At 40.4% G+C, this 24,541-nt stretch overlaps 1 protein-coding gene across 4 annotated transcripts in view; it reads left to right on the forward strand.

The window, feature by feature from the left end:
• Window positions 1–20,953: 20,953 nt before the first annotated feature.
• The window catches only part of YTHDF3 (YTH N6-methyladenosine RNA binding protein F3), a 47,225-nt gene continuing 43,637 nt past the window's right edge, over window positions 20,954–24,541 (forward strand). For all 4 annotated transcript variants that reach the window (XR_015257704.1, XM_086740870.1, XM_086740872.1 and 1 more), the window contains exons 1-2: window positions 20,954–21,252; window positions 23,309–23,333. Coding sequence is in view for 2 of the 4 variants with exons in the window: in XM_086740870.1 (XP_086596996.1) it covers window positions 21,229–21,252; window positions 23,309–23,333 (49 nt within the window). In the remaining 2 variants the exon portion in view is untranslated. The remainder of the gene's footprint in view (window positions 21,253–23,308; window positions 23,334–24,541) is intronic.

Below are 24,541 nucleotides of genomic sequence, written 5' to 3' on the forward strand. Positions count from 1 at the left end.
GCGTAAGTGAGCACTTGGCCCAGAAGTGAGGTCTTGGGTCACAAACTGATGTTGCAGGCAAACTTAACTTTTTTTTTTGCGGAGATTTTGTAGACATTACCTGTGACTTAAGAGATATTTTTTTCCAGTCAAAGACATATGAAAAGTATTTACACCAAGACTGGGTTCTTACTTGCAACTTAAAAAAAAAAAAAAAAAATTTAAAAAATCGCCTTTCTGATACATTGTATATAATAAGAAATTATGTATCAATACAAAGTTCATACTATTATATTATAGGATGTTTCTAAGGCATTAAAATGATTTTAAGTTCAAAAGATCAGGGAGTAAGAGCTGTGAAAGTTAGTAGTATATCCATAGCAAAGTTTCTGAAGCAAATGGGAAAAGAAAGACCAACATTGAAGTCTTTTCCTTAAGAGGCAATGGTCTGTGCTCCTGTTTTAATAGGACACTATAAAAATCATAAAGGTTTTTGAGTATCAACTTTACAGTAATAGTTGTATATTCTTTTTGTGAATGATACAGATAAATAGAAGGTCCTTGTCTTCCATGCACATGCATTTAAGCTAGCATTGGCATAAAAATCTCAATAGGATCAAGATTAAGAGTTTAACTTTCATAAATGCTGAATGCTTAATTTCAGTTAGTGAGGACAGCAGGGAGTCAGCATGTCTATAAATTAAGTTCTAGTTAACTTGCTTAAACTTGTGCAGAGAAAGCCATTGTGCAATGTTTAATTTTCAGATCTTTGTTTTTTTTACTATGAATTCACATATTTCAAAACTGTAAATGCAGAGGTGTGTGTAAGGAAATAAAGATAATAATTGGGAGAGCAGTTTTACAGTGTGCTAGATGGCTTGCTCTTTCCTCTTGGTTTTCTCCTCAAAGAAGCATCCAGAACTAAAACAAGATAACCCTACTCTACCAAAAAAAAAAAAAATCAAAAGCTCAAGCCTTTCAGTACCCAAAGGGAGTTTATGAGAAAGAGGGGGACAAACTTTTTCGTTTAGGGCCTGTTGGAAACAGGCCTGTTGCGATAGGACAAGGGATAAGATAAGATATATTTTTAGTTTTAATCTAAAAGAGGGTAGATTCAGACTAGATATAAGGAAGAAAATTTCTTACACTGAGGGTGGTGGAACACTGGAACAGGTTGCCCAGAGAGGTGGTGGATGCCCCATCCCTGGAAACATTCAAGGCCAGGTTGGATGGGGCTCTGAGCAGCCTGATCTGTTTGGAGATGTCCCTGCTCCTTGCAGGGGAGTTGGACTAGATGGCCTTTGAAGGTCCCTTCCAACCCAAAACTATTCTATGATTCTATGATTCTTCTATGATTCAAGCTTATCACATATACCAGGGTGGATGGACATTTGGGAAGAATTATGTTACCATTTATTAACTAGAGAGTCATAAAATTGCATGTTACATGGAAAAAACCCAAGGTGTGACAGCCCTGGTTGTTGCAGTAAATGCTTTCTGCTTTTTGTCTGAATGTCTCCATAATCCATCCTTCTTTTCTGCCTGCTCACTGGTGCTGATAGCATTGCTCAAAACTTTGGCAAACCTTTCGCTATTGTACTAGACCTTAAAGTTCGTAATATACTGTTTAACAGGGTCGGTTGGTGACTCAGCAACTTAGCAGTAGCCTTTAAAAGTCTTGCTCTATGATATAATATACTTTGGCAATCTCAGCTGACACTTGATGGTAGGTACACTGGCAGGGAACTTGTCTTTCCTTTTACAGCACAATAGATTATTTGCAAAACCATTTTGATGTAAATATAACATGGGGAAAGCATAGTTTAAGCACAGGCCAAGCTTCTAGTTAAATGATATCTATTTTATTCTGCTCTGTAAGTCACTGCAGTCCTTGGTGTGTGAAGAGATGATGAAAAACATTCATGATCAGGAACTGTCAGGGTAACTCAAGGACTGAGTGAGTGATGAAGGGGGAAGACTTTGATCCTACTGTCTTGCTGTAGCAAGAGTATGAATCATCTGCCTCAAACCATTTGCAGAACTGAGGGTTTATTTACTCTCAGATTTACGGGCATCCCCTCAAAGTCTGGGCATGTTATGGAAGAAATAAGGGCTAGCTAGCCCCAGCCCTGACACAGGGCTGGGAGAATATGCATCACACTGTATGTGTTTAAAGACTTGTTGTGTAGGTTCCTTAACCCTCACCTTTCCTACTTTCAAATAAATCTGTGCCTATACATATGGGGAAGGATCTACCCATCGGCTGTATATTTAATTAAATAATTCAGGCTTTGATTTCAGCTTTTGCATTTTCCACCTATCACTTATCTTTAGTTGACATTTAATCAATTTCACTGGGTTTTCATTGAAAAGCTTCTGTAAACTGGTGGTAAGGAGAAGCCAAAAAAAAAAACCAAAAAAACCAACAACCAGCAAACAACAGCTCTTCAGCAAACTTCTTGTTATTCCCTGCATCTGTGTGTTTCACAACCTCTGTTTGTGACCGTGTGCTTGGTCTGGCTGGCTGTGGTGTCCCTCCCTGGGACCTCTGCTCACAATTTTTTGCTGCTTTTGCAGCTTGTCAACATTTCCACTGTATAAGCATACTAGTGATAAAAGATGCTCAGGTTGCTGTGGGGCTGACAGCCACCGGAAAGCTGAGAGCAAAATCAACCAGTCAAATCAATAGGGTGAATATTTCTGCATTCACATGCCTTGTCCTTCCTGCATGCATTCTAGCTTACGGTTACTGCCTGCGTTACAGCTGCAGCAGCAGCCGTCTACGGGTGATGAATTGTCGTAGCAAGTTCCCCTTTCCTTTACCTTTAATGCCAAGTACTTAATCAAGGCGTGTTGTTTCAGGCTTGGTTATTTGCTGCCTTGTACTGAACTTAATTGCACTCTGCAACTACTTTGTCCTGTTGACATTTTAGTCCTGTTTACGGTCGGCAGCAGGATACACAGAGTAATAAATACAAGCCCTGGCACAGAAGCAGGATCCAGTGCCCTAACTTCACAAATTTTTGTCTGAGATGACCTAAATGGAGTTTTACTAGCCAAGGAGTTAGGTTCTGACTCTGCGCTCTCAAGATGTGCCTACCTCAGAGTTCTGCACTAAAATATGTCAAAAAGAAAAAAAGAAACTTGAAAATAAATTTCTGTAATTAAAACACAGTCACTGGAGAAGGGGACATGCTGTTTCATATTAATGCCAACTTGATGGTTACAACATTTGCCAGGACTGTAAAAGTTCCAAGTTTGATTCTTCCCTCTGCCTTCAAATCCTTGTCTCCAAAAAACATGCCTTAAATGCTGTAAAAGAAAACTATGAGAACACTCCGTCCCTGAGCTATCGTGCACATGATTCATTAGGATTATTTGGGGTTTAGGGCATAATAAGATGAACCTGACAAGGTAGCATAGCAATCAGAGTACTAAACAGCACATAGGAGTAGGAACTTTGGCTCAGGATCCTGCTTTAAGAACTGTTTATGTGTTTTAGAAATAATGCACAAAGATATCCAGAAGAAGGGAGTGCCAAACAGTTCTCCTGTCACTGAATAAAAATTGCTGTTGCATTAGAAGTCTGCATGAGGCATGGAAACCTCAAAGGCACAGAAAAATGTTATTTTGGTCTTTCAAAAAGGGAACATTTCAGAAAAAATAAAATATCTGCAGTAGTTATTTGCAGCAGTTGTTGGCAAACTATTACTTTAGAAATAAGAAATGTATTAAATATAATTTAATACATAGAAACTACTGAGATGTATGTATTAAATAAGTTTACTTTTGAATTAAAACACTGTATTCTATCTAAAGACAGAAGTGTACATCTAACAAAGATTTTTGTCTCTGAAAAAACTAGGAAGAAAATAACAATAAGAGAACATCAGTACTGTTGACAGTAGGCATAGACAGATATTACAACCAATGAAGTTCAGCAGTGATTTATAACTAGAGATGCAATGTTATAACACAAATTCGGAACAAACTTAAATTATTCTCATTCCAAATAAGTTATTTATAGAGGAAAAGCTTGAAAAATGAGCTTGATCCCTATATATTAGAAGCAGCCTCAAGAAGTTATATAAATATAGAGACTATATAAGCCTATAATGTGCAGGAATTCTAATTGTCTAAACCACCGAGATTTTTAATATAGTAAATAAAATATACGTAGAAAGCATTTGTAGAATTGAAGTTTGTAAACCCAAGTGGGGTTTATACATGAGGTATCTAGTGATTTATTTAGCACTGTAAGGACTGAAAAATCCTGAGTATCCATTAAAAGCAGCCCCTGCAATTGGCTTAGGCAGCTCTCATGAGCAGCTACCAGACCTCGTTACTGGAATTTAAATAGGTACCTAATAGGTACCTAATTCTCATGTAAGGTACCTGATGTCCTTCACTGATTTGGTCATGAAATACCGCACTTCAACATAATTCTCAAACAGAAGGGTTTCGTTCTCCTCACACTGTAGCAAAATGAAACAGGGAACAAGTCAACTGCTAGATGAACATTATCTCTGTACTGTTCAACAGCTTTGAAATGTTCGTAATCAGAATTTTATTATCATCAGCTTGTCCACCCAAACCTACCCAGTATCAGGCATGTTGCTACATGGGCTAAGGGTCTGATTTAGATTCCAGGAAAATGAGAAGGGGACTGGAAGACAAAGAGTGAAGGGGCTTCAGGAGTGGAAAAGCTTGAAAACCATTGCTGTAGAAATTTAAACCTTAGAAATGAAATTAACTGCTGTGCTATTCATCTCAATAACCTCACCAAAATTAGTAGTTAATTTTATATCCTCAACATGTCTGCAATTTCTCTGGTGATCAATGAATATTGTTGATTACCAGTGCTGTGGAGATAAGGATGACATTGATGAGATTTTCATTGACGCGATTTTCATTTATCTGATCTAACTGTAAAGAGAGTCACAGAAAAAAATAATGTTTTTGGCAAATAAGATGGCACTGCAAAGACTACTAAAAGCATTTTCCAGGGAATTAATTAGTACATGGTAAACTTTGTTCAATGGAAGTTGTGAAGCTTTGAAGACATTCACTTCCCTCAGAAATCTGTGAAGTTTAAAGATTCTGAGTAAACCAGTTAGACCTCCTGCATGCTTTTCACATGAGAATATATAGCATTGGTCCTCTGAGGCACTGGGAAAATCATTTGAGAGTTAAAGCCTGTAAATAACACTGAAAAGGGCACCTGCAAATACTACAAAAATTTATCCAGGTGCACCATGAACACATTGTGCATGCAGAAATACAAAAACTAAGCATGCATGGTTACCTTTCATTTGCATACCAGATAATCTGATGCATTTTCCTGTCCTTTTAGTTTTATATCTGTTATAATATTATATACCTCAGCAAACTAAATGCAAACTTTTCCTTGGGTCTTGCATTTTATTAGGGTTTAGGTTTTTATTTTGCCTATGCTTTAAATAAATCATCTCTCTTAATGAATTTTTGCAGTTGTCATTCTGATTCCAAATAGGAGAGGATCCAGTATATCATACTTTAAAAGAATGGGAGACATATCACAATCATTCTTCCTAAGTTATAAGGAAGGGAGAGATTTTTTTTTTTTCTAGAAAACACTGAGATATTTATTAAGCTATGGTCTACTACTACTTATATTGTTGGAATATTCTTGTGCAGATCAATTTTTACAATAATCAGACATTATGCTGTATCTAAAGTTATAACAATTCATTTTACAATGCAGCAAATGCAGTATTGCAATTTCTTTTTTTTTTTCTTTTTCCTTTCTAAAATATGTTTGTAAGTATTTTCTCTTGTGAACCTCAAGATTTATTTATTTTTTAAATCATGCTGTTAATCAATTTTGTTAGTAGATACTTTAACAAGCAGTTCTAGGATATATCAAACCAATTAGACGTGACCAAACCACTATCCCATTTCAGAAGAACTATGTGGTTTTCAAGAGCATTTTTCCAGAAGGTGTGTTGAGAAGATACTGTTCACTGTTGGAACACTATTGGAAGTTAGCAAGTGAGTGTTTTGAAACGACAAAACCAATGCAGCCTAGTTTCCAGTGGGCCTGTGTTTCAAGTTCCTCCACCATCCTCAGCTGAGTGGTGCCAGCTGCCTTTGCTGTGCGGTTTGTTCCTGGAGCCAAGGTCAGACCCTCCATCTGGCAGAGACAGAGGTGGTGCTATGCTGGTTGTGACCCATGTACGTGCTGATCAGTGAACCTGAGTGGACAAGAGAGAAGTGAAGACAGCTGAGCTCATGCTGCAGCTCTCCAGAGGAGAGAGAAGGTCGCCTCTGTCCTTTCTCCAATCCTTAGACTTTGTAAGGAGCTAATGCCTTTGGGCCCTTGCCTTTCTGTCAAATGTAGTCAACGTTATCTGTCAGCTTCAAAAATTTTGAGAGGGAGAGACAGATCAGAGACTGACTGATGGGGCAGATAGATGGGCAGGCAATGTGATCACATTTACTTCCTTGGGAAATCAGATCTGTAAGTCATGCAAAACTGTGGATTGTATGTTAGTGGGTGGGATTTTCAAAAGCTCCTAAGATGCAGAGCGGCAAATTTATTTATGCAGCTCATCTTAACTAGGATAAAAGGAGAATTATGTACCTAAGTAACATTAAAAGTCTAACCTAAATTACTTTAATAGGATTTGCTGTATCACTTGAGTAGCCTTAATCCCACTTGCTGTATTTAAAACAGTAGCTGATAGGAGTTTTGGCACTGATTTAAAAGAGTCTATAAAGCTTACATAAAAGCAAAGATAATGTCTCAAAACCTTGAAAAATTTCAAGTTATAACATCAGATCCCTTAATTCATATGCATTGTCTTAATGGTAAAATCTAACAAAGCCTTAGGTTGATGCCAGTCAACACTGAAGCAATGTTCCTATGTTTTTACATTGATCCAGGCAAATAAAAAAAATATATTGGATAAGAGATCTCACATTTTGTATAGCCATTTAAAACATATGGTACGTCAGAGAAGACAACCAGTGAAATTTTGCAAAGGCACAGTCAAGGCAAGTCTTCATTTGGTGTGCATTACTTCTATATGTGAGGCGTGTAGCAAAGAGCCATATGCCATGGTAGATAAGGTGTACTGATGCTGTCAAGACCTGTGAGCAAATTCTGGCTGATAACTATTTGCAAGAAGGATTGCAGAGGAAAGTGGGCAGAGTGACTACAAGTATAGATGTGTTACTTGTGTCTGCTGGGCATTGTGAAAGTAACGCTGGTATACACCTCTATCAAAATTAATTTATTCTAGTCTAATGGAAAGCAGATTCCATCAGTAGGTCCAACATCTCACCCTCAGTATTTATTTTTTGCCAGGAAAGTTGCTTTTTAAGATGAATATTAATTACTTATAAATTGTTATTAAAAAAAAAAACCTGGAAATAAGAGGTTTTTTTAATCTGTTTTTCAAATAACAAGTTTAAGCTACAGATGTAAATAAATCTGTCCAGAGGACAACCATCCATTTACTGCACTCCAAGATTACAAAAATTTGCTTTCATTTTGTACTGTAAAAACCAACACCTATGAGAGCATACTGTGTCAAAATCCTTGGGTATGGATTTAAAATGTCAGCTGTATAGTTAGGTATTGCACTTGCAGTGACTAGACAGTCAACATGGGACATTTCAGGAAAAAAACTCATCCAAATCGACAGACCGTTGTGAAAACTTTGAGTTTAAGTAAGGAATATCTTCTGCAAAGAAATGGTTCTGAGTAGTTTTACTGCAAAACCTAAATGAATTACTTGATCTTAAAAAGTGCTTAAACAGGCATAAAGTACCAAAAAAAGAGTAAAGGACTTCAAAAAATTATGCTTATTGAGAAGTTTATCTCTAGGAACTTACAAAGAAGTTGGACAGAGACTAAGCAGTGCAAATAGTATGGCCCATTTAAATTCTAAGCATTAGGGCATTATTTGCCCATCTCCCTGACAGTAAAACCAAAGCTAATAAATAACCACATTGCATCATCTTTCCTTGCTACCTTCAGGGAAATCCTGTTTAGTTAGACTCTTGCTTGCCAAGTGAAACAATATTTGAGTCCTTGAATGACATATAACCTTTAATCCAGGTTGGCAATCACTGGGTGTTCACTGACTCAGCTGACTTAATAAATGAATTAGGTATTTTTATTCTCGATTTGTTTTTACTGTTTCTTCAGTGAAATCAACTAAAAAGAATGATGATGCTGTCTATATTGCCTATACTAATAATTCTCAGAGTCTCTGTAGTGGCACCATTACAGGAAATATACTACAGCCATTTCTATCTTCTGATAATGTTTTCCTTTCTTTTAGTGCATGGAGGTAGCCAGAAGAGAGAACTAACCTTAGACACTGAAATGGTCCTTCCCTGTGATCTCCTTTCAGCTGTCCAGGCAGGGGAACTTGGTATCCTATAAGTGAAACTAAATGAAATGCATGAACACAGAAAGACTAAGAAAGTAGTTTCACTATGTGGTTAACCCAAACAGATGTCTGTGATTCCTGAAACACATGTCAGATGAATAGTATTATCTATGCATTGATGGTATTACTACTATGGCTGATGTTACTGCATTACCCTATAGTCTTAGGTTCTGTGCACATACAGAAACATAGAATCATAGAATCATAAAATACTTTGGGTTGGAATGGACCTTTAAATTGGTCCCTGGCCTCAGGCAGCCTGCATCTACATGTAAAAAAAGACACAAAAAGACAGAGTTAGATAAAGGATAAGAAAACAGTGAAACCATACTGGTCAAAACAATAAGCCTAAATTATTGCATGTCTGCAACCTAGGTCTTGAGAAGCCTGGACATATCCCAGATGAGCTTCAAGGAGGGACTGAAAGGAGAAAACTCCTTTTGTGGAGCTTTTCCCAACAGTAAGGAGGCCTGCACCTAATTCTAAGTAACTGCTAAAGAAAAGCTGTTATTTGATTTGAGGATAAGCTTTTTAGGTTTGATGTGACAGAGAAATGGGAGTAAGGATGCATACAGAGAGCTAACACTTTCAGATGTGGCAAAAAGCAATCTTCACAGCAGCCCTATGGGTAGGTATGAGCAGGGCAAGACTGATTTTCACGGGACTAGAAAAAGATCTCAATAGATGTGAGAACTTCAGTTTTGTGGGTAGACAAAAAAAAAATCTATCCTGGGTATGTTATGCAGAGGGAATTAGTAAAAAAGAGGTATGAACTAGTGATGAGGATAAAAAGGAGCCTGACAGATATTCAGGTATAGCCAGAATGACAGGCAGAGACATGACATCTGCCATGGGATCAAAGAGGAGGCAGAGAAGGGTTGGGCTACAAGGAGGAGACTGTTGGCTAATGATCCATGAGACGAAGCCAGGCAGACATACTAATAAGTTAGTTGCCAGTGCTAAATATTTTGGATGTGAGAAGTGAATGTGACAATCCTAAAAGAGTATGACAAGTGGCATAGAAATAAACAGTATTTGACATGTATGTGAGAAGCCAATATAACCACAAAACAGAGCACATACCGTGTTCTGTCTCAGAATAGTTATTAGTCAACTCTGTCTTCTTGCAAAGGAGTAAGGTATCTTAACTTTTATTTCTAAAAGAGTTATTTCCATCTCATATTAGCCTATTTTTAGACTAAGTAGGTAAAAGGTTTTGCTTCCAAACAAAAATAATATGGTCTTAATCCAGATCCTAGGGATGGCCTGTTACCAACCTCCTTCTATTTGGATAAACAGCCACTCCAGCTTTTTGTTTGCTTGTTTTCCTTACATACTCAGTGTGTAATTATAGCAAAATTTATTATTATTCATCCTCTTTAATCATCTTCATTCTGTGAGAGAGCCTGTTAAAAAAAAACTACAGAAACTCTCTTTTTAGGACATCTTTAACTATTTCACTAACTTTTAAAAAGCCTGCAAAGCAAAGCATTTATCTTTCCGTTGACAAAGGCTGTGTTGGTCTGGCTTTCTATCAAGATACACTTCTGCAATTCTGTCCTCAGACTGACTCAGGTGAAAATTAACATAACCTTATGCCACTGAAATAGAAATGAACTCTTTCTTGTTTCTAGCTGAGGTCTTACCAGGGCAAATATGATCTGTTCAGTGCTTTTTCAGCTCTTGAACCTGAATTCTTTCTCTTCAAATCCTATTACAGCTGATAACAGTAATTGTGATGTTAAAGATCAGAGATCAGCATATGTTCTGGATCTCCATCTGGATTTGGAGATGCTCTATCCTGAGCCTGGCACAGGGAGTAGCTTTCTCCTTCTCTGAGGACTCACAGAGCCAAGGGCTTCTTTCTTGGCTCTCTGCTGAGATGACCGCCTACAGTTCTGGCCCTGCCTATGCAGCAGACTCATGTCGCTGGTCTCTTCTGGCGATTCTGCCACTGACATAATCTGAGCAAATATTTTAGCAGTCTTCTCTTTAGCCGTGAAAATGAAACAGAAGCAGTAAAATAAGAATTAGGTTGTTACCTGCACCCCTACTCCATTTAATAAGTACATAAGCTAATTAAAGAATAAAATAAACTAACTCTATCAACCGAAATGTGACTTCTAGGTTAAAAAAAAAAAAAAACTTTAATTTTTGGCAGTACACATATTGAAAAATGAAGATACTCAGATACAAAACTAAAAGTGGTGTTAAACTTTAGCAGCAACCACAAACTCAAGAAAGAAAACAGTATATTAGTATATATATAAAACTTGTGTATCCATTTCAGAACTACAGTAAGAAAGAAAAAGAAAAGGAGGAAGCCATTGAAGTATCAACTTCATATTAATTGAGAGTTGCACTAACATTTCTTAATCTGCATATTTCAGATTACTGATATCAGCATTATTCCAAGATGCACTGCAGATAATTAAGCCTATTTTTTCATGTCCTATAAATCATCTTTGCACAAAATGCTGAGTTTATGATTAATTTCTTCACTATATCTTTCCAGTGACCCAAATTTTTCTTTTTTTTTTCTGCGAGATCAATATCTTTAGGCTATTTCTTCATAGACTATGTTTTAAACATGAAAAATACCTGACATGGTGTAGGCATACTGAGGGTGAAAGATTAGCATCTCAGATACATCACCCCAGTTTATATATCTTACTCTGCTTCCCACCCTTGTGGTGAAAAGAGTCTTTGTGCTTTGGTGATGAGCAAACCAGACTTTTTGTTACACCTAAATCATAGAATCATACAATAGTTTGGGTTGGAAGAGACATTTAAAGGTCATCTAGTCCAACCCCCCTGCAAGAAGCAGAGACATCTCCAACCAGATCAGGTAGCTCAGAGCCCTCTCCAACCTGGCCTTGAATATTTCCAGGGATGGGGCATCCACCACCTCTCTGGGCAACCTGTTCCTTTGTTCCACCATCCTCATTGTAAAAACTTTTGTCCTTATATCTAGTCTAAATCTACCTCCCTCTGTTTTAAAATCATTACCCCTTGTCCTATTGCAACAGGCCCTACTAAAGAGTTTCTCCTCGACTTTCTTATAAGCCTCCTTTAGGTACTGGGAGGCTTCTATAAGGTCTCCCTGGAACCTTCTCTTCTCCAGGCTGAACAGCTCCAACTCTCTCAGCCTGTCCTCATAGGAGTGGTGCTCCAGCCTTCTGATCATCTTTGTGGCCCTCCTTTGGACTCACTCCAACAGGTCCATGTCCTTCTTATGTTGGGGGCTCCAGAGATGAATGCAGTATTCTGTGTGGGGTCTCATGAGAGCAGAGTAGAGGGGCAGAATCACCTCCCTTGACCTGCTGGCCATGCTTCTTTTAATGCAGCCCAGGATGTGGTTGGCTTTCTGTGCTGCAAGCGCACATTGCTGAGTCATGTTGAGTCCTTCTCCTCAGGGCTGCTTTCAATCCATTCCCTGTCCAGCCTATATTTGTTCTTGGGATTGTCCCAACCCATGAGGAGAACTTTGCACTTGGCCTTCTTGAACTTCATTAGGTTTGCACAGGCCCACCCTTCAAGCCTGTCAAGGTCACTTTGCATGGCATCTCTTCCCTCCAGTGTGTCAACGGCACCACACAGCTTGGTGTCATCAGGAAACTTGCTGAGGGTGCACGCTATCCCATTGTCCATGTTGCCAACAAAGATATCACCAGGGCCGGGCCCAACACCAGCCCCTGAGGAACACCACTGTTACACCAGTCTGTAACAAACTTGGACATCGAGCTGTTGACCACCACTCTCTGAGTGTGGCCATCCAGCCAATTGCCAATTCCCTGTCCACCGACTGGTCCATCCATCAAATCCATGTCTCTCCTGTTTAGAGACAAGGATGTCTTGCGGGACAGTGTTAAATGACATCAGTTGGTCATCCCTTGTCCACCAATACTGTAACCTCATAATAGAAGATTAACAAATTGGTCAGGCATGATTTGCCCTTACTGAAGCCATATTGGCTGTCACCAATCACCTCCTTATTTTCCACGTGCCTTAGGATGGTTTCCAGCAGAATCTGCTCCATGGCCTTGCCAGGCACAGAGGTGGGACTGTGTCCTGTGTCTCTTAAACTATTCCACTGTGCTTATTTCCAATTTCTTTCATGCCAGCCCTCAATATTCACTTGTGCAGCACCTCCAATTCCTCCCCAGTCCTCATTATTACCTTCACTTTCCCAGCAGCCTCTCCTATTTCAGCTCTCCAGCTCCCTCACCCCCAAACTGATGCCCTCCTATACCTGCCCTGGAAATCAGAGCCCTCTCATGGCTCTCACCTTTACTGGCCTACTTGTCAGGCAAGACTTGCATGGGCTGTGCAAGTGTCAGCACTACACCAGTATGGCCGAGGCAGCGTCCCTCAGCCACCTGTCCAGCACCGTAGGCAAGCCAAAAGGACAGGAAGACATTCATCGTGGTTCCTCTGTCTCCTTCTCCATCTATTCTCTGCTCACCATGAGAGGAGTTTGTTCTCTTGAGGTCTCCAAAGAACAGGGAAACGCCTTTTGAGGGGCACTTCCCTCAAAAACACATGGTGAGTGAAGCCTGGATCGCCAGAATTTCACCTTCGAGGAAGAGGAAATCAGACTGGGCCGAGGGCTGAAGATGTCACAGCTTCTCCTGGCAGCTGGAGGGGCTCCAGAGCTCCCACCGGGGCACTGGGGAGGTGTTTGTCAGGACTAACATCCTCTTTGATAGAGAAGCAATGTCAGGAACAATTATGCTAGAAGCTTGTACTGTCAGACTGAAAGGCAGGGGAATTATCAGGCAACTGCCTGGTGCATAGCTGACAGAGAAGTTTGTAGCAGCTCTGCTTTTCTTTAAAGCTCTGAAGAAGCTGGTGTATGTTAGGAAGAGTGATTGCACAGCAAATGGCTAAAGACTAACCTCAGAAAACAAGCCTTGGTCTCCAGGAGGAATTTGGCATAGTGCTTTTAATTCATACCAGCATAACTGGCGGTAAGTACCTTCCTGCCCCTTCTCCCGGCCATGCGCAGTAACATCGCAGCAGTCTTCCTTAATTTCTTACTGGAAGTTCAACTTCTTTCAGGAATGATGAAGCACTTGAGTAATGCCAAGCTTTGTCGTTATTTAATATATTTAAATAACTACTTATCCAAATCACTTTGAGTCTGGACATAAACTTTTTCTTCAAATGCCAAAAATACTAATGGAAAATGATCTATTTTAAAAGTACCAGAAGCAAAGAAACACTGAAATTTATAATGGAGAGCAGTACATCTCCATAATGGTGAATATCTAGTTTTATTTCTGAAACAGAAAACTTGGTTTTGGAAAAGCAGGAACCCAAGCACTTGGATAGCAATCTTATTCCTGTTGCCAATGATATTCCTGTTGGAGTTTTGACTAATGAATTACAGTTTAATATTTCATAGCCACAATAATTTCCAGTTGTTCCATGATTTCTGAGATGGGCTGGGAGTCACAGCGGGGTAGCTGATTTCAAGCACCACCTAGTGGATCTAGGACAAAAGAAAAAAAAAAAATAAAACCAAACAAAAAGCCAGCAATTAGCAAAATATTTTAGCTTTTGAAGGTAGGAATGGCAGCTGTCAATCTCCCCGCTTTAAATGTTGCTATTTGCTCGTTAATAGCAAGTCACGACAGCTCTGAAAACCACAAAATTAATAAAGGTGAAAATATATTACTCTGTCAAGCTGTTCCATGTACAGAATTTGGCTCTTACTGAGCCTCAGCATAGGATATTCTCTTCCCAACTCCTCAGGCCCAAAACATTGAGATGTGTCCTTTAATGATCTGAATTCCCAGAGTAAAATAAAAATTAGCTTCTGCTTTTAAATGAAAATAAGTGAGAGAGAAAGACTGAGATGTCATTATTTTAATAATGGAAAATAACTAACCAAAGAAAGAAGGGACTTCTAATCTTGTTCACTGGTCAGTAAAATGTGGCTATACAATTATTTAAGTATATAATTTTTGAAAATCTAGTATATTATGCTTAGAGACACTTGATAGGCCTACTATCTGAGCAATTTCCTAAAATAAAAAGAATATTAAATGAATCAATACAATAAGTTTATTAAAAATTTTATTGGTTTTGTTGATTTAATTTAAGTATGAAGGGATGGTTACTTATTCTCTGTTTAATCTATGCATTGCATCATAAAGTATAAAATTCATACATTAAATATTACCTATGAAGACCAGTTTTCAGGAAGACTTCAGACTTATTGTTGCAGGAAACTGAGATTTGATTGAAAATATTAAAATACTGAGATCTTTAAAGTGATGGGTTGTCAGCCTAAAGTAAACTCAGTTTGCCCTGACTCAGGAGTGGGACTAAACCCTGAGGACCTGAGTACTTATGCCTTGTCTAATCAGGGGGCTAGCCAGTGCAGACCTTTCAGTTAAAATTAGGGAACAGAGATGGCCATGATCATGCAACTAAAATATAAAATAGAAAGAATACTCTGAAGTGTCAACAGTAAGAGAAAGTACTGTCATGCCAGAATCAACACCACCATTTACGAGATGCAGTTAGCAATGGCTGAAAGACCAAAACAGTGGCAAAGAGAAATTAGTGAAAAAACTGAAAGCAGAAGCCAACGCTTAGAAAAACTAATCCTGAGCTCTCCGCCCTGGAGATACTTTTGAGTGGACTAGAACTAATGGTGTTGAACCAGTAGCTGATCAGATATGTGATTACTTAGGTTAATGAAAAGCGTCAAAGAAATAGACAGTTTCTGTGTCTGGAATGAAATACAAGGATGTAGAAAGGATTGTATATCTCTCTTTGGTAAGGCTGGTAAAATAAGAAAGGATTCACAATAGCCAACAGGTTACGGGCTCCATCATGTAATTAGTTCAGTGAGGGGTATTTGATATTTATTTATTCAATTAATCTATATTTAGGGAAAAAAAAAGCCTTTTAGTTCTAACTTTTGTATGTTGCAAATATTTTTCACCCATTTTACACTAAACTCACAGTCTAGATTTAACTTGCTACAGTAAGCCATGACTGAAAATAGATCGATTCTTGTACAGAATATAGAACTACAAGTCGTGATAAAGAACAGACATTCGTCATTCATGAGGAAACATTGTTACTTTTAGTTGACTGAATGGAAAGTAAAAAGTGCTATGTACTAATCCTCACAATTTTATCTTTATTTTGAAATTACCTAAATTATTTTGGTCTGTATGTAGTACATTACAAGATCTGTCTGCTTCAATACAGCATTTTTTTGTTGTTGTTTTTTTTTTTTTTTTAATACCGTCTTTCAGAAGGAGAGCTGTCAGCAACTAATCATTGTTGTGTACCCAGCCTACTGTGATATGCGACCACATGTTCCCTTAAGCCAAATCGCACACACTGTTATCAAATACACTAATACTTTACAGTACTATATATCTGGGAAAGAGCTTAGCAGTGTGGAAAGCTCCTGCCTTACCTCATGCTCCCAGATAATGGAGCCCACCAAAACTGGATACGGAAATAAAATCAAAGTATTTAGGAAGCTAAATCATCATTTAAACACCAGGATCTCTTTTTTTAGAGACAGCATACACTAACTTAGCTGCTTAACTCTGTCACAGTGTTAACTATTACCTATTACATTTTAATTGTCCATCAATTATAACTTCATTCTATGATTGTTTACACTCTTTCATACAATTTAGCAGTCCTTTCATGCAACGTTTTCCTCCAAACCCTTTCAGAAGCGCAAGCCTGTATTTCCTCATTCCCAAGAAGTGCATCAATGACATTAACATATTGTACAACTTTATCAGTCTTTTACGGTCAGTGTATTTTCCAGAATGCCTGTTGCATATTTTGAAATTCTCCAATCCATAGATGCTATTGTACTGTTCAAAACTATTCAAACCGTGGAAGACAATGCCGGCTGGAATCTGGGACCTGCCCTGGCCTTCAGCACAGGAATGAATTTCACACAGGGTGCAGAACATGTAGCTGTTTAATTACCACTGACTAAATTATATATGATAAAGTCTTTTATATACTCCTATTTTTGATAGCTCAGAACTATTAAACCTCACGTGTGGAGGGAAATTTTTTATTTATCTGCAGTCGAGCTCTGTTTTTCACTCCTTTGTAGCTGCATTTTGAGGACTTTTGCCAATGTGATGATCCTTCATGCCAGATGAAGTTGGGCGGCCCAGTCTCTTGACCCCAGAGCCAGGGAGCACAGGTATAATGCCAGGGTGCAGCTGGAAGTGTGCTAATAACTGGGACACTCTGGAAGGCAGGTACCTCAGCAATGACCTGCACCTGGGCTTTGACTTGGTCTCATGAACCATCCGCAGACTCTCTCAATCCCAGATAATCATACAAACATTGGTTGGTGGGGATAGTTGGAGGCCACTTAATCCAGCTCACTCCTTGGAGAAGGTCTTTCACCAATGCTAGATCATGATCCACTGATACATTTTTTTTAATATATTTTTGAGGTGGTAGAAACAGACGAACACTAGTAACATGTATTTTCTACTTATTTAATGAGTATTTTTGTAATCTTTTTGAGCTGTTAGGCTACACTGAGAAGCACAGGTATCACGCTGTTTCCAGTCTGGCTGTTGTCTGGCATTAGTATGTGTGAGTCTTGGGGCCACTTTCTGTCCACAGTCAAGACTTGACAAAATACCAGAGTCCAGTCACAGCCTCTGAGATGTACGAGGAAATAATGTTTATTTTGACTTAAGTCTTTTTTTATATATATTTTAGTGGCTAAGAAAAGAATCCTCACTACACTTTCTGAGCACTTAAGAACTTGTGTCTTAAATCTCTATAATTTTCAAAGAAATTACTACCATAAAGTTTTCCTAATTTTTAAAATACATTCTTCTGGTTTTGTCCAGTGAAGCTGGAGGGAAAAATATATCTCAAAAGGGTAAACACAGTCACCCTTTTGCCCTCTAGGTTTGTACAATCACTACTCTGAAAGCAGTAATAGAGAAATTCAAAAGGTTTTCTTGAATTTAAAAGGGAAGACTTTGATACAGACCTACTGATTTCATGGTTAATCAAAGGGAATTGTCTTCCTCCTGAGCTCTGTTGTAGTCTAGAGCTACACTTCCAGAAGTGCCCCAAGACCTTTTCGGGGTCATGAGCACACATCCATTCGGTATGTGTTTCAAATAACCACAAGGAATTGGAGTCCTGAAGAGGGTGTTACTGCTGGTTGGCACTCTTTGGCCAATTAAGTCCAGTTAGAGAACTGCTGGCATAGTGGTTTAGACATAGCTCCATCTGCATCACCTCTGCAAGTCATGTGCATGCATGATGCCAGAATACGGTAATCTGATGGCAAAGGGTGGTGGAATCAAACTATCAGACTTCAGATCACAAATGATAATCCTGAACACAACTATCAGATGATGGAAAATTAGAAGGGAAAAAAAAAATAAGCCTAAAAGCATTTTAAAAAACAAACCGTATATACTTCCAAAGTCTCTAGAGCCACATAAGGCCGGAACTGGAACTATAATATTACAGAACTAATTGCCACAGAGCATTCCAGCAAGTCCTCTGAGGCTTGCATTATTCCCCATCAAAAAAGGTTCATTTGAGCCTAAGACTTTTGCAATGCAGACTGGAATCCTGCTGAGCTTGCACTCTCTTTAAGGATAATTTTCACTCTACCACATTCCTAGTGGTATAGATAAGAAGGAACAATGTCGAATCACTTCCCAGCACAGACACCAGCATTATCAAAAACTGGAAATGTTTGCAGTACATTGGATTTTTGTCACACAAATCACAGCAACCATTATAAACTGAATTCGAAATTCCTACTCCTTTTATTTATTCCACTATTACATTGGATATTCAACTGAACAGATGCTGTTAAGTCACTAGGGGCCAGCACTTTCTCAAAGGCAATACGGTACTTCTATAAAAGAAGCAATGTTTAAAACTCTGAACATTCAAAACCAACTGTCAGCCTCACAACAAATGGCATTGGGTCAAAACCAATGAGATCTTAAACAAATAATAAATTTGAGTTCTACTTTCCTGATGCTCATTTTCAAAGTTCTTGGTTGCTTACTTTCCAGACTTCTTTGTCTAATCAGGAGGGCTAAAACCATTTAGGAAACTGACACTTTGTCATTTTATGATGCTAAACATAGGGGGTTAAAAAAAATACACTTCCTAGGTCTCAGGATACAATTCTGAGAACTGCCAAGGTGCTATGAACCAGATAGCTTAAAGCCTGTTGTTTAATTGGCCTAGATTATCTAATGGGTTTATGTAGCAGATTCTTATGGAGTCTTTCTGATGTCAAATTTAGGTCTCTAAGATAAAAACTGGAATTTTCAATGTTTCATATAACTTTGTGGGACTTACCCATGGCTAGTAGTCCCTGTGACCTACGAAACGCTGAGATCTGAATTCTCTCCTCAGTAGGAAGAGATTAGAACCCACATTTCTCATGGCAGAATTCTCACGACCACACCAAAAAGTATTCTGGGGTTGAAGTGGTTTCACTGTGGTTAAATGAAATAAAGATAGAAGACGCCAGGAAAACAAACAAACAAACAAACAACTCAGCAAACCAAAGGTAGAAATGAACGTCTAGCTTATTAGCAAGGAGACTATCTAATGTGAGCACTCCTTCCATGTAAGTGCCTGTGCTCTGACTTACTTTTACTCTTCCTCTGCCTACTCAATCTTTATTTTTTGCGTGTAAACTAGAACCACTTCACCAAGAAGTGAGAATCTCCTCATGCCATAGCTGCCTATGGAGTAGAAAAACAGAAAATAAAAAAGAAATAATTTGAAAGCCTGAACCTAAGGGTCTCATCTGCTTTGTAACTGCAGTGCTATGTGGGGGGAGTGGTGCAGTCTTGCTTGCTTTGGTAGTGTTTTAGGAGTCCTATCTGGAGTTAAGTCTGGAGATTGACTAAAGGTCGACTAGTTCATCCAGGTGTAATAAAAGAAGATCAGCTTTAGCCTTGACAGCTGCAGTTTAAATCCATGATATTCTATCCTGTTTGAAAGAATGCAGACAGAAATGATATTCTTTTATGCATAAAAATATTTTATTACTTTCTTTATATCAGCCCTCATTCTTCTTCTAGTCCAACCGAGGCCATTTCTTTCAATCTTTTATTTTAAAACCTTTTTTTCCTGACCATTCATCATCCTTCTTGCTTCCCTCTGGACTGCATTTCTTGATGAGTGGTTGTCAAAATCACAGACTGCACTACAACTGAACAAATAAGCACTCTCCAAGTCTTACCTACACCAATTTTGGGTAACTTCCAGTATAATGTTCACTTTTTGACAACAGTAAGAAATTATTATCCACTATAACTTAATTCATCCAGAACTGCTACTTACTCAGTTATTTCCCAGGATTACTTTGTGCAATTGCTAAAAAATAAGGCATCCTTTACTTTGTGATGAAAAAAAATACATGCACCGAGTTTGAAAAGGGACTCGGTCTGGAAGTCTTGAGCGATGTACCTTCCCATTGCCCTGACAGGTACCCTTGCACCATGTATGATATTGAATTGAAGGCATTCTCTCCTCAAAACTCTAAGCAGCATATTAACTACCATGCTGACTTTTGAGATTCCAAGTTTATAAAAGCTTAGTTCTTCCCTGTCATCGTTGGAGTGGCCTTGGCTTTGAGAGCTGTGTGCTACAGGAACCTCCTATACAGTTGCTGAACTTGTTTACACTGATTAAGGTTTCATTAGTGATGGAGATGAAAGCAGCTGCATACAAAAAAAAAATGCAGTTAACAAACCACTGTTCACTCTCCCTCCAAACCTGCATCAAAGCACAGCCTTCCAAACGTAGGCCAACGACAGAGCAAAGTGGCCGAGGTAGCTGCACGATAAACGTTACAAGCAGGTAACCCTGCCACCCACGGGCTCACCCAGCCGAAGGCCCTACGCAGCCGGGGCTCCGGCCACAGGCAGCGCCCTGCGGCAATGGCGACTCCCCTCTAAAGCTGCCGCGATCAAACGCGACCGGAGGTGCCGCGGGGAAGGCGGGACGGCCACGTCTGCCCGCGACAAACCTGAGGAGGGAAGATGGCAGGCAGAGGCGGCGGCAAGAGGACTACACGGGCCCGCCTGCACCCACCACAGGCGGTAACGGCAGCCTGACCAAATCCCCATTAACCAGCCTCGCCACTCTACGCATGCGCACTACACACCCTTCCCTCCCGCGGCTCCCCAGCACATGCGCAATGGAGCGGAGGCAACGAACGTTATTTATCGCCCCCTCCCCGAGCATTCCTCAACTGTCCCCTAGGAGCATGCGCATTCCGTGGCTGACGGGGGCGGGGGAGGGGAGACAGGCACCGAGTCCTTCCGCCTGCTCCCCGCCGCGCGCATGCGCAGCCGCCCCCTACCATTCCGCGCGCCGCAGGCCCCACCCCCGCGCCATCGGAGCCGCTGGCGGCGGGCGCGCGCGGGGCTGCTTCCCTCCCCACGTGACATGGAGGCGGGGACGGGAAGGGAAAGGTCAGTGGCGACGCCGGCGGAGGGGGAGCGGAAGGTCAGGGCGCCGCGGAGCGGAAGTGGGAGCCGGAGCCCGTCCGCCATTGTGGGGAAGCGGAGCCCAGAGCAGGGGGGGGAAAGCGGCGCTGCGTCCGGCCGGCCGGCTTTTTCCAGCGGGAACGCGATCGGCGGCGGCGGCGAGCCCAGGCGGAGGCGGCGACGACAATCAGGCGGCGGCGGCGGCGGGGCGGAGGCGAGCGGGCGAGCTAGCGGCCCCGGCGTGCGGAATCACTCGAGGCCCAGGCGGAGCGGAGCGAGGGGATCGCGGCTCCCCGTGAAGAATGTCAGCCACCAGCGTCGACCAGGTACCGGCCGCGGGGCGGCGAGGGGGTGGCCACCCGCTCCCTGCCCTTTCCTCATCCCGGGCCTGTCGTTAGCCCCGGCGGGGGGGGGGGGGGCGGTGCCCAGGCGGCCACCTGCACCTTCCCTCGCCGCCGGGGCGGCGCGGTTCGTGGCCTCCTTCCTCCCTCCCACCTTCGCTCCCCGCCGCCATGGGGAGCGGCGGTCAATCGGAGCCGGCGGCGCCCGGGATGGCGGGCCCCTTTCCCAGCCCCGGCAGCCCCTATTTATAACTGCTGATCCGCGCCAGAGCCGCTCCACCTCCCCGCCCGCGGGGCCCGCCGGCGCTCAGCCCCGCGCCTCCCGGCCCGCCGGCCTGGCCGCCCCCCACCCCCACCGCCCGGCCCCTTTGTGTGCTCGTCCCGCAAGCCAGCCCTTCCCGGCTAGGCTCCTCTGGGCTCCCATTTTTTGCCTCCGCGCCGGGAGCGCTTTCGTGCCGGGTCCCCGCGGTGCCCGGCTCCTCTCCTCTGTGCATCCCTCATTCTCTCTGGTTTCTTATTGCTGCATCGTTCCTCTTCGTGCCTTTCGCCCTTCTCACCCACCTCTTCTCCCGTCGGGCCTTTGGTTTCTGCTCTTTGCTTGCAGCCTCCGCTTCTTCCAGATGTTCCCCGCTGTTTCTGTCAATGCGCTGTCCTGCAATTTTTTCATTAGTTCTTCACGGAGCTTGGAGTTTGTTGGTTTTTTTTTTTTAATTTTTGCTAGGCCTCTGCTGAGGCCTTTTTGCTGGAATCTATTTTGTCTTGGTCTCTGCTTCTTTCGTGGGCCTCTGCCACTCCCCAAAAGTTTGGGCCCTCCAGTGTCATGCCCCCTTTTATCTTCTCTCTGTGCCTGTAATGTTTTGTTTCTTTTGTCTCTGTGCATGCTCTCCAGTTTCGTTTTATGCACTTATTTCTAGCTCAGTGATTGCCTAGCTTTTCATTGCTCTGTTTTCCACGAAGGCTGCTTCTTCCCAACTTTTTTAGTTCCATGTCTCTTGTTGGTCTCTGAATGCCTTTGTGTCTGGATTTGATTAATCCCAAAAGATGAAGTGGTTGGGGTTTTTAAGGTTATAGAAGTTTTTGTTCTGGTTTTGGGAGAAGGAGAATACTAACCAGTGGAGCTTTAGATGGAGCAGAGTTAAACAGTCTTATGATAACTCTGAGACAGATGCACGTAAAAGCAAGATGGAGGTGGTTGCCTCCTAAACTTTCAAACCTCTGAATACTGAGTATTTCAGGACTGGAAATTATTAGAGTGATGGAGCCTGGTGACCCACTCATGCTTAGTTGTATAGATGTGAGAAGATGAATTAGATTTTCATGGGCTAAGCTTACTTTACTTTGCTATAGAGGAATTAAGGATACTGTAACTTGTACTGTTATAGTGATTCTTAGTGCATGACAGATTAACAGTGTTTTGTAATGACTAATCCTAGAAAAAAAAAATCCTCCTTAAGGTATTATTTCCTTGTGTAAAAGCTTCATACAGACTGTATCATTTTCTCAATATAATTACCTGGAAGAGGAATGCTCTACTCTTAGTGCAGCTTGCAATATCACTGTATGTTCCTTTATATCTAAAAAGCAAGACGTTGTAGGTTTTTCTCTGATAAGTACCCATCAGTTGAGTTAAAAGATGACATATGATAGTGAAGTTCTAGTACTGGCAGTAATCTTAAGCTACTAAATTTATTTGTTCTTTTACTCTGTACTTTGTTGTTGTTTATATTTGTCAGGAGGGGAGCAATCAAAATTAATTTGTTCAGATTTTCTGCACCATTTAAGCTTCACGTACTGTAAAAGGCTAGGTTATGTCAATGGTTTCTGGTGAAATTCTTTCAATTTTAAAATTATTTTGTTGTTTTGGTAATATTTTATATGATACTGTTTTTATAATAGTGTGTTTTTAATAATATTTTAAACTGATAGTTAAGTTGAAAAAAGCACAATTGGCAGATAAATGGAATTACCCTAAGTAAACATTAGAAGATTCTAACTGAACTTGTTTTGCTTTTTTTTTTTTTTTCCACTTTCGTGTGTACAGAGACCTAAAGGACAGGGAAATAAAGGTAAGTTGTTTCCTTTGTATTTCTGTGTAAATCTTTAATATTGATGTTTATGGAAGTTAATGTGTCTTCAGACAACTGTGGGAAGAGTATGTAGCTGTAGGATGTCTTCTATTTCAGAGCAAGATGACAGGAAATTCTGTGCCAAAATGTTTTTTTTTTTTCTCAACGTTTTTGCTGTGGCACAGTGGTACATCAATTTAAAATGTTTTATTTTGGAAATTAAGATTAATGTCAGAAGTTGGACAATAACATAGCTATTTCTTTTTAGCTGACTTTGTGATACGCTTGTGTAGTCTCTTTAACAGTACACCTTGGGCCTTTCTGTGCGGTGAATAGAATCGGTATACTAGAATAATCAGGAAGAATAATATGAACAGCTTCCTTAGCTTGTGAGACAACAGCCATGTGACTATTTAGTAACTCATATCTATGTCCAAAACACATCACCTTCCTTATTTTCAGGAATTTTGTGGGCTTTTCTCTTAATTTTAGTGTCAGTATAGAATATTGTGTCAGTGTTTGTTGGCCTTCTGGTTTTCTACTTTTTTCATGTTTCTGTCAACATCTTAGTTTTTAAATACCATACTCAATTGGGTTTCTTCTCTCCCACAGAAACAAGGAACTAACTACTTAATATTCTCCTCTCTAAAATTCTTGGCAAGTCTCTCGTAAACAGCATCTCTGATTATATCTTGCAATTCATTTCTGGTCTGGAATTTGTTATCTTTGATATAAAGGCTAATATTTTACTTGGGAATTCTCTTTGCCTAATCAATACACTTGTGCCCATTTAATCTTAGGTGCTTAGCAGGCTGAGCTATAGAACAGCAGGCACACAGCTACCTTCGTGTGTTAATATGCTTATTATTTCTTCATGCAGATAAGAAACTTTTTTTTTTGTGATGCTCATGTACTCTTTGTCACCTGCTGTTCATTGTCTGAACTGATCTAATTGTTCTCTGTGGACTGTCATTTAATGTTATCCGAAGTGCACTTATTCTATTATTTTGTCTGTGTGCAGATTATCGGCTCTTATTACATATATCACTTACTAGGTGGCATATGGTTCCTGAATCTTGCTGAATTTGGCCTGTTCCTTTTAATTTCTCTACATTCAGAGAAAAATGAACTTGTGTTTACCTCCTCAGACTTTCTCAGTTTGGTCATTCTTGAGTAGTTATTCTCTCATATTCTAATACTTTTACCTT

The sequence above is a fragment of the Chlamydotis macqueenii genome, chromosome 2 (genome assembly GCF_036417535.1).
Source record: "Chlamydotis macqueenii isolate bChlMac1 chromosome 2, bChlMac1.mat, whole genome shotgun sequence".
In the NCBI taxonomy this organism is placed as follows: Eukaryota; Metazoa; Chordata; class Aves; order Otidiformes; family Otididae; genus Chlamydotis; species Chlamydotis macqueenii.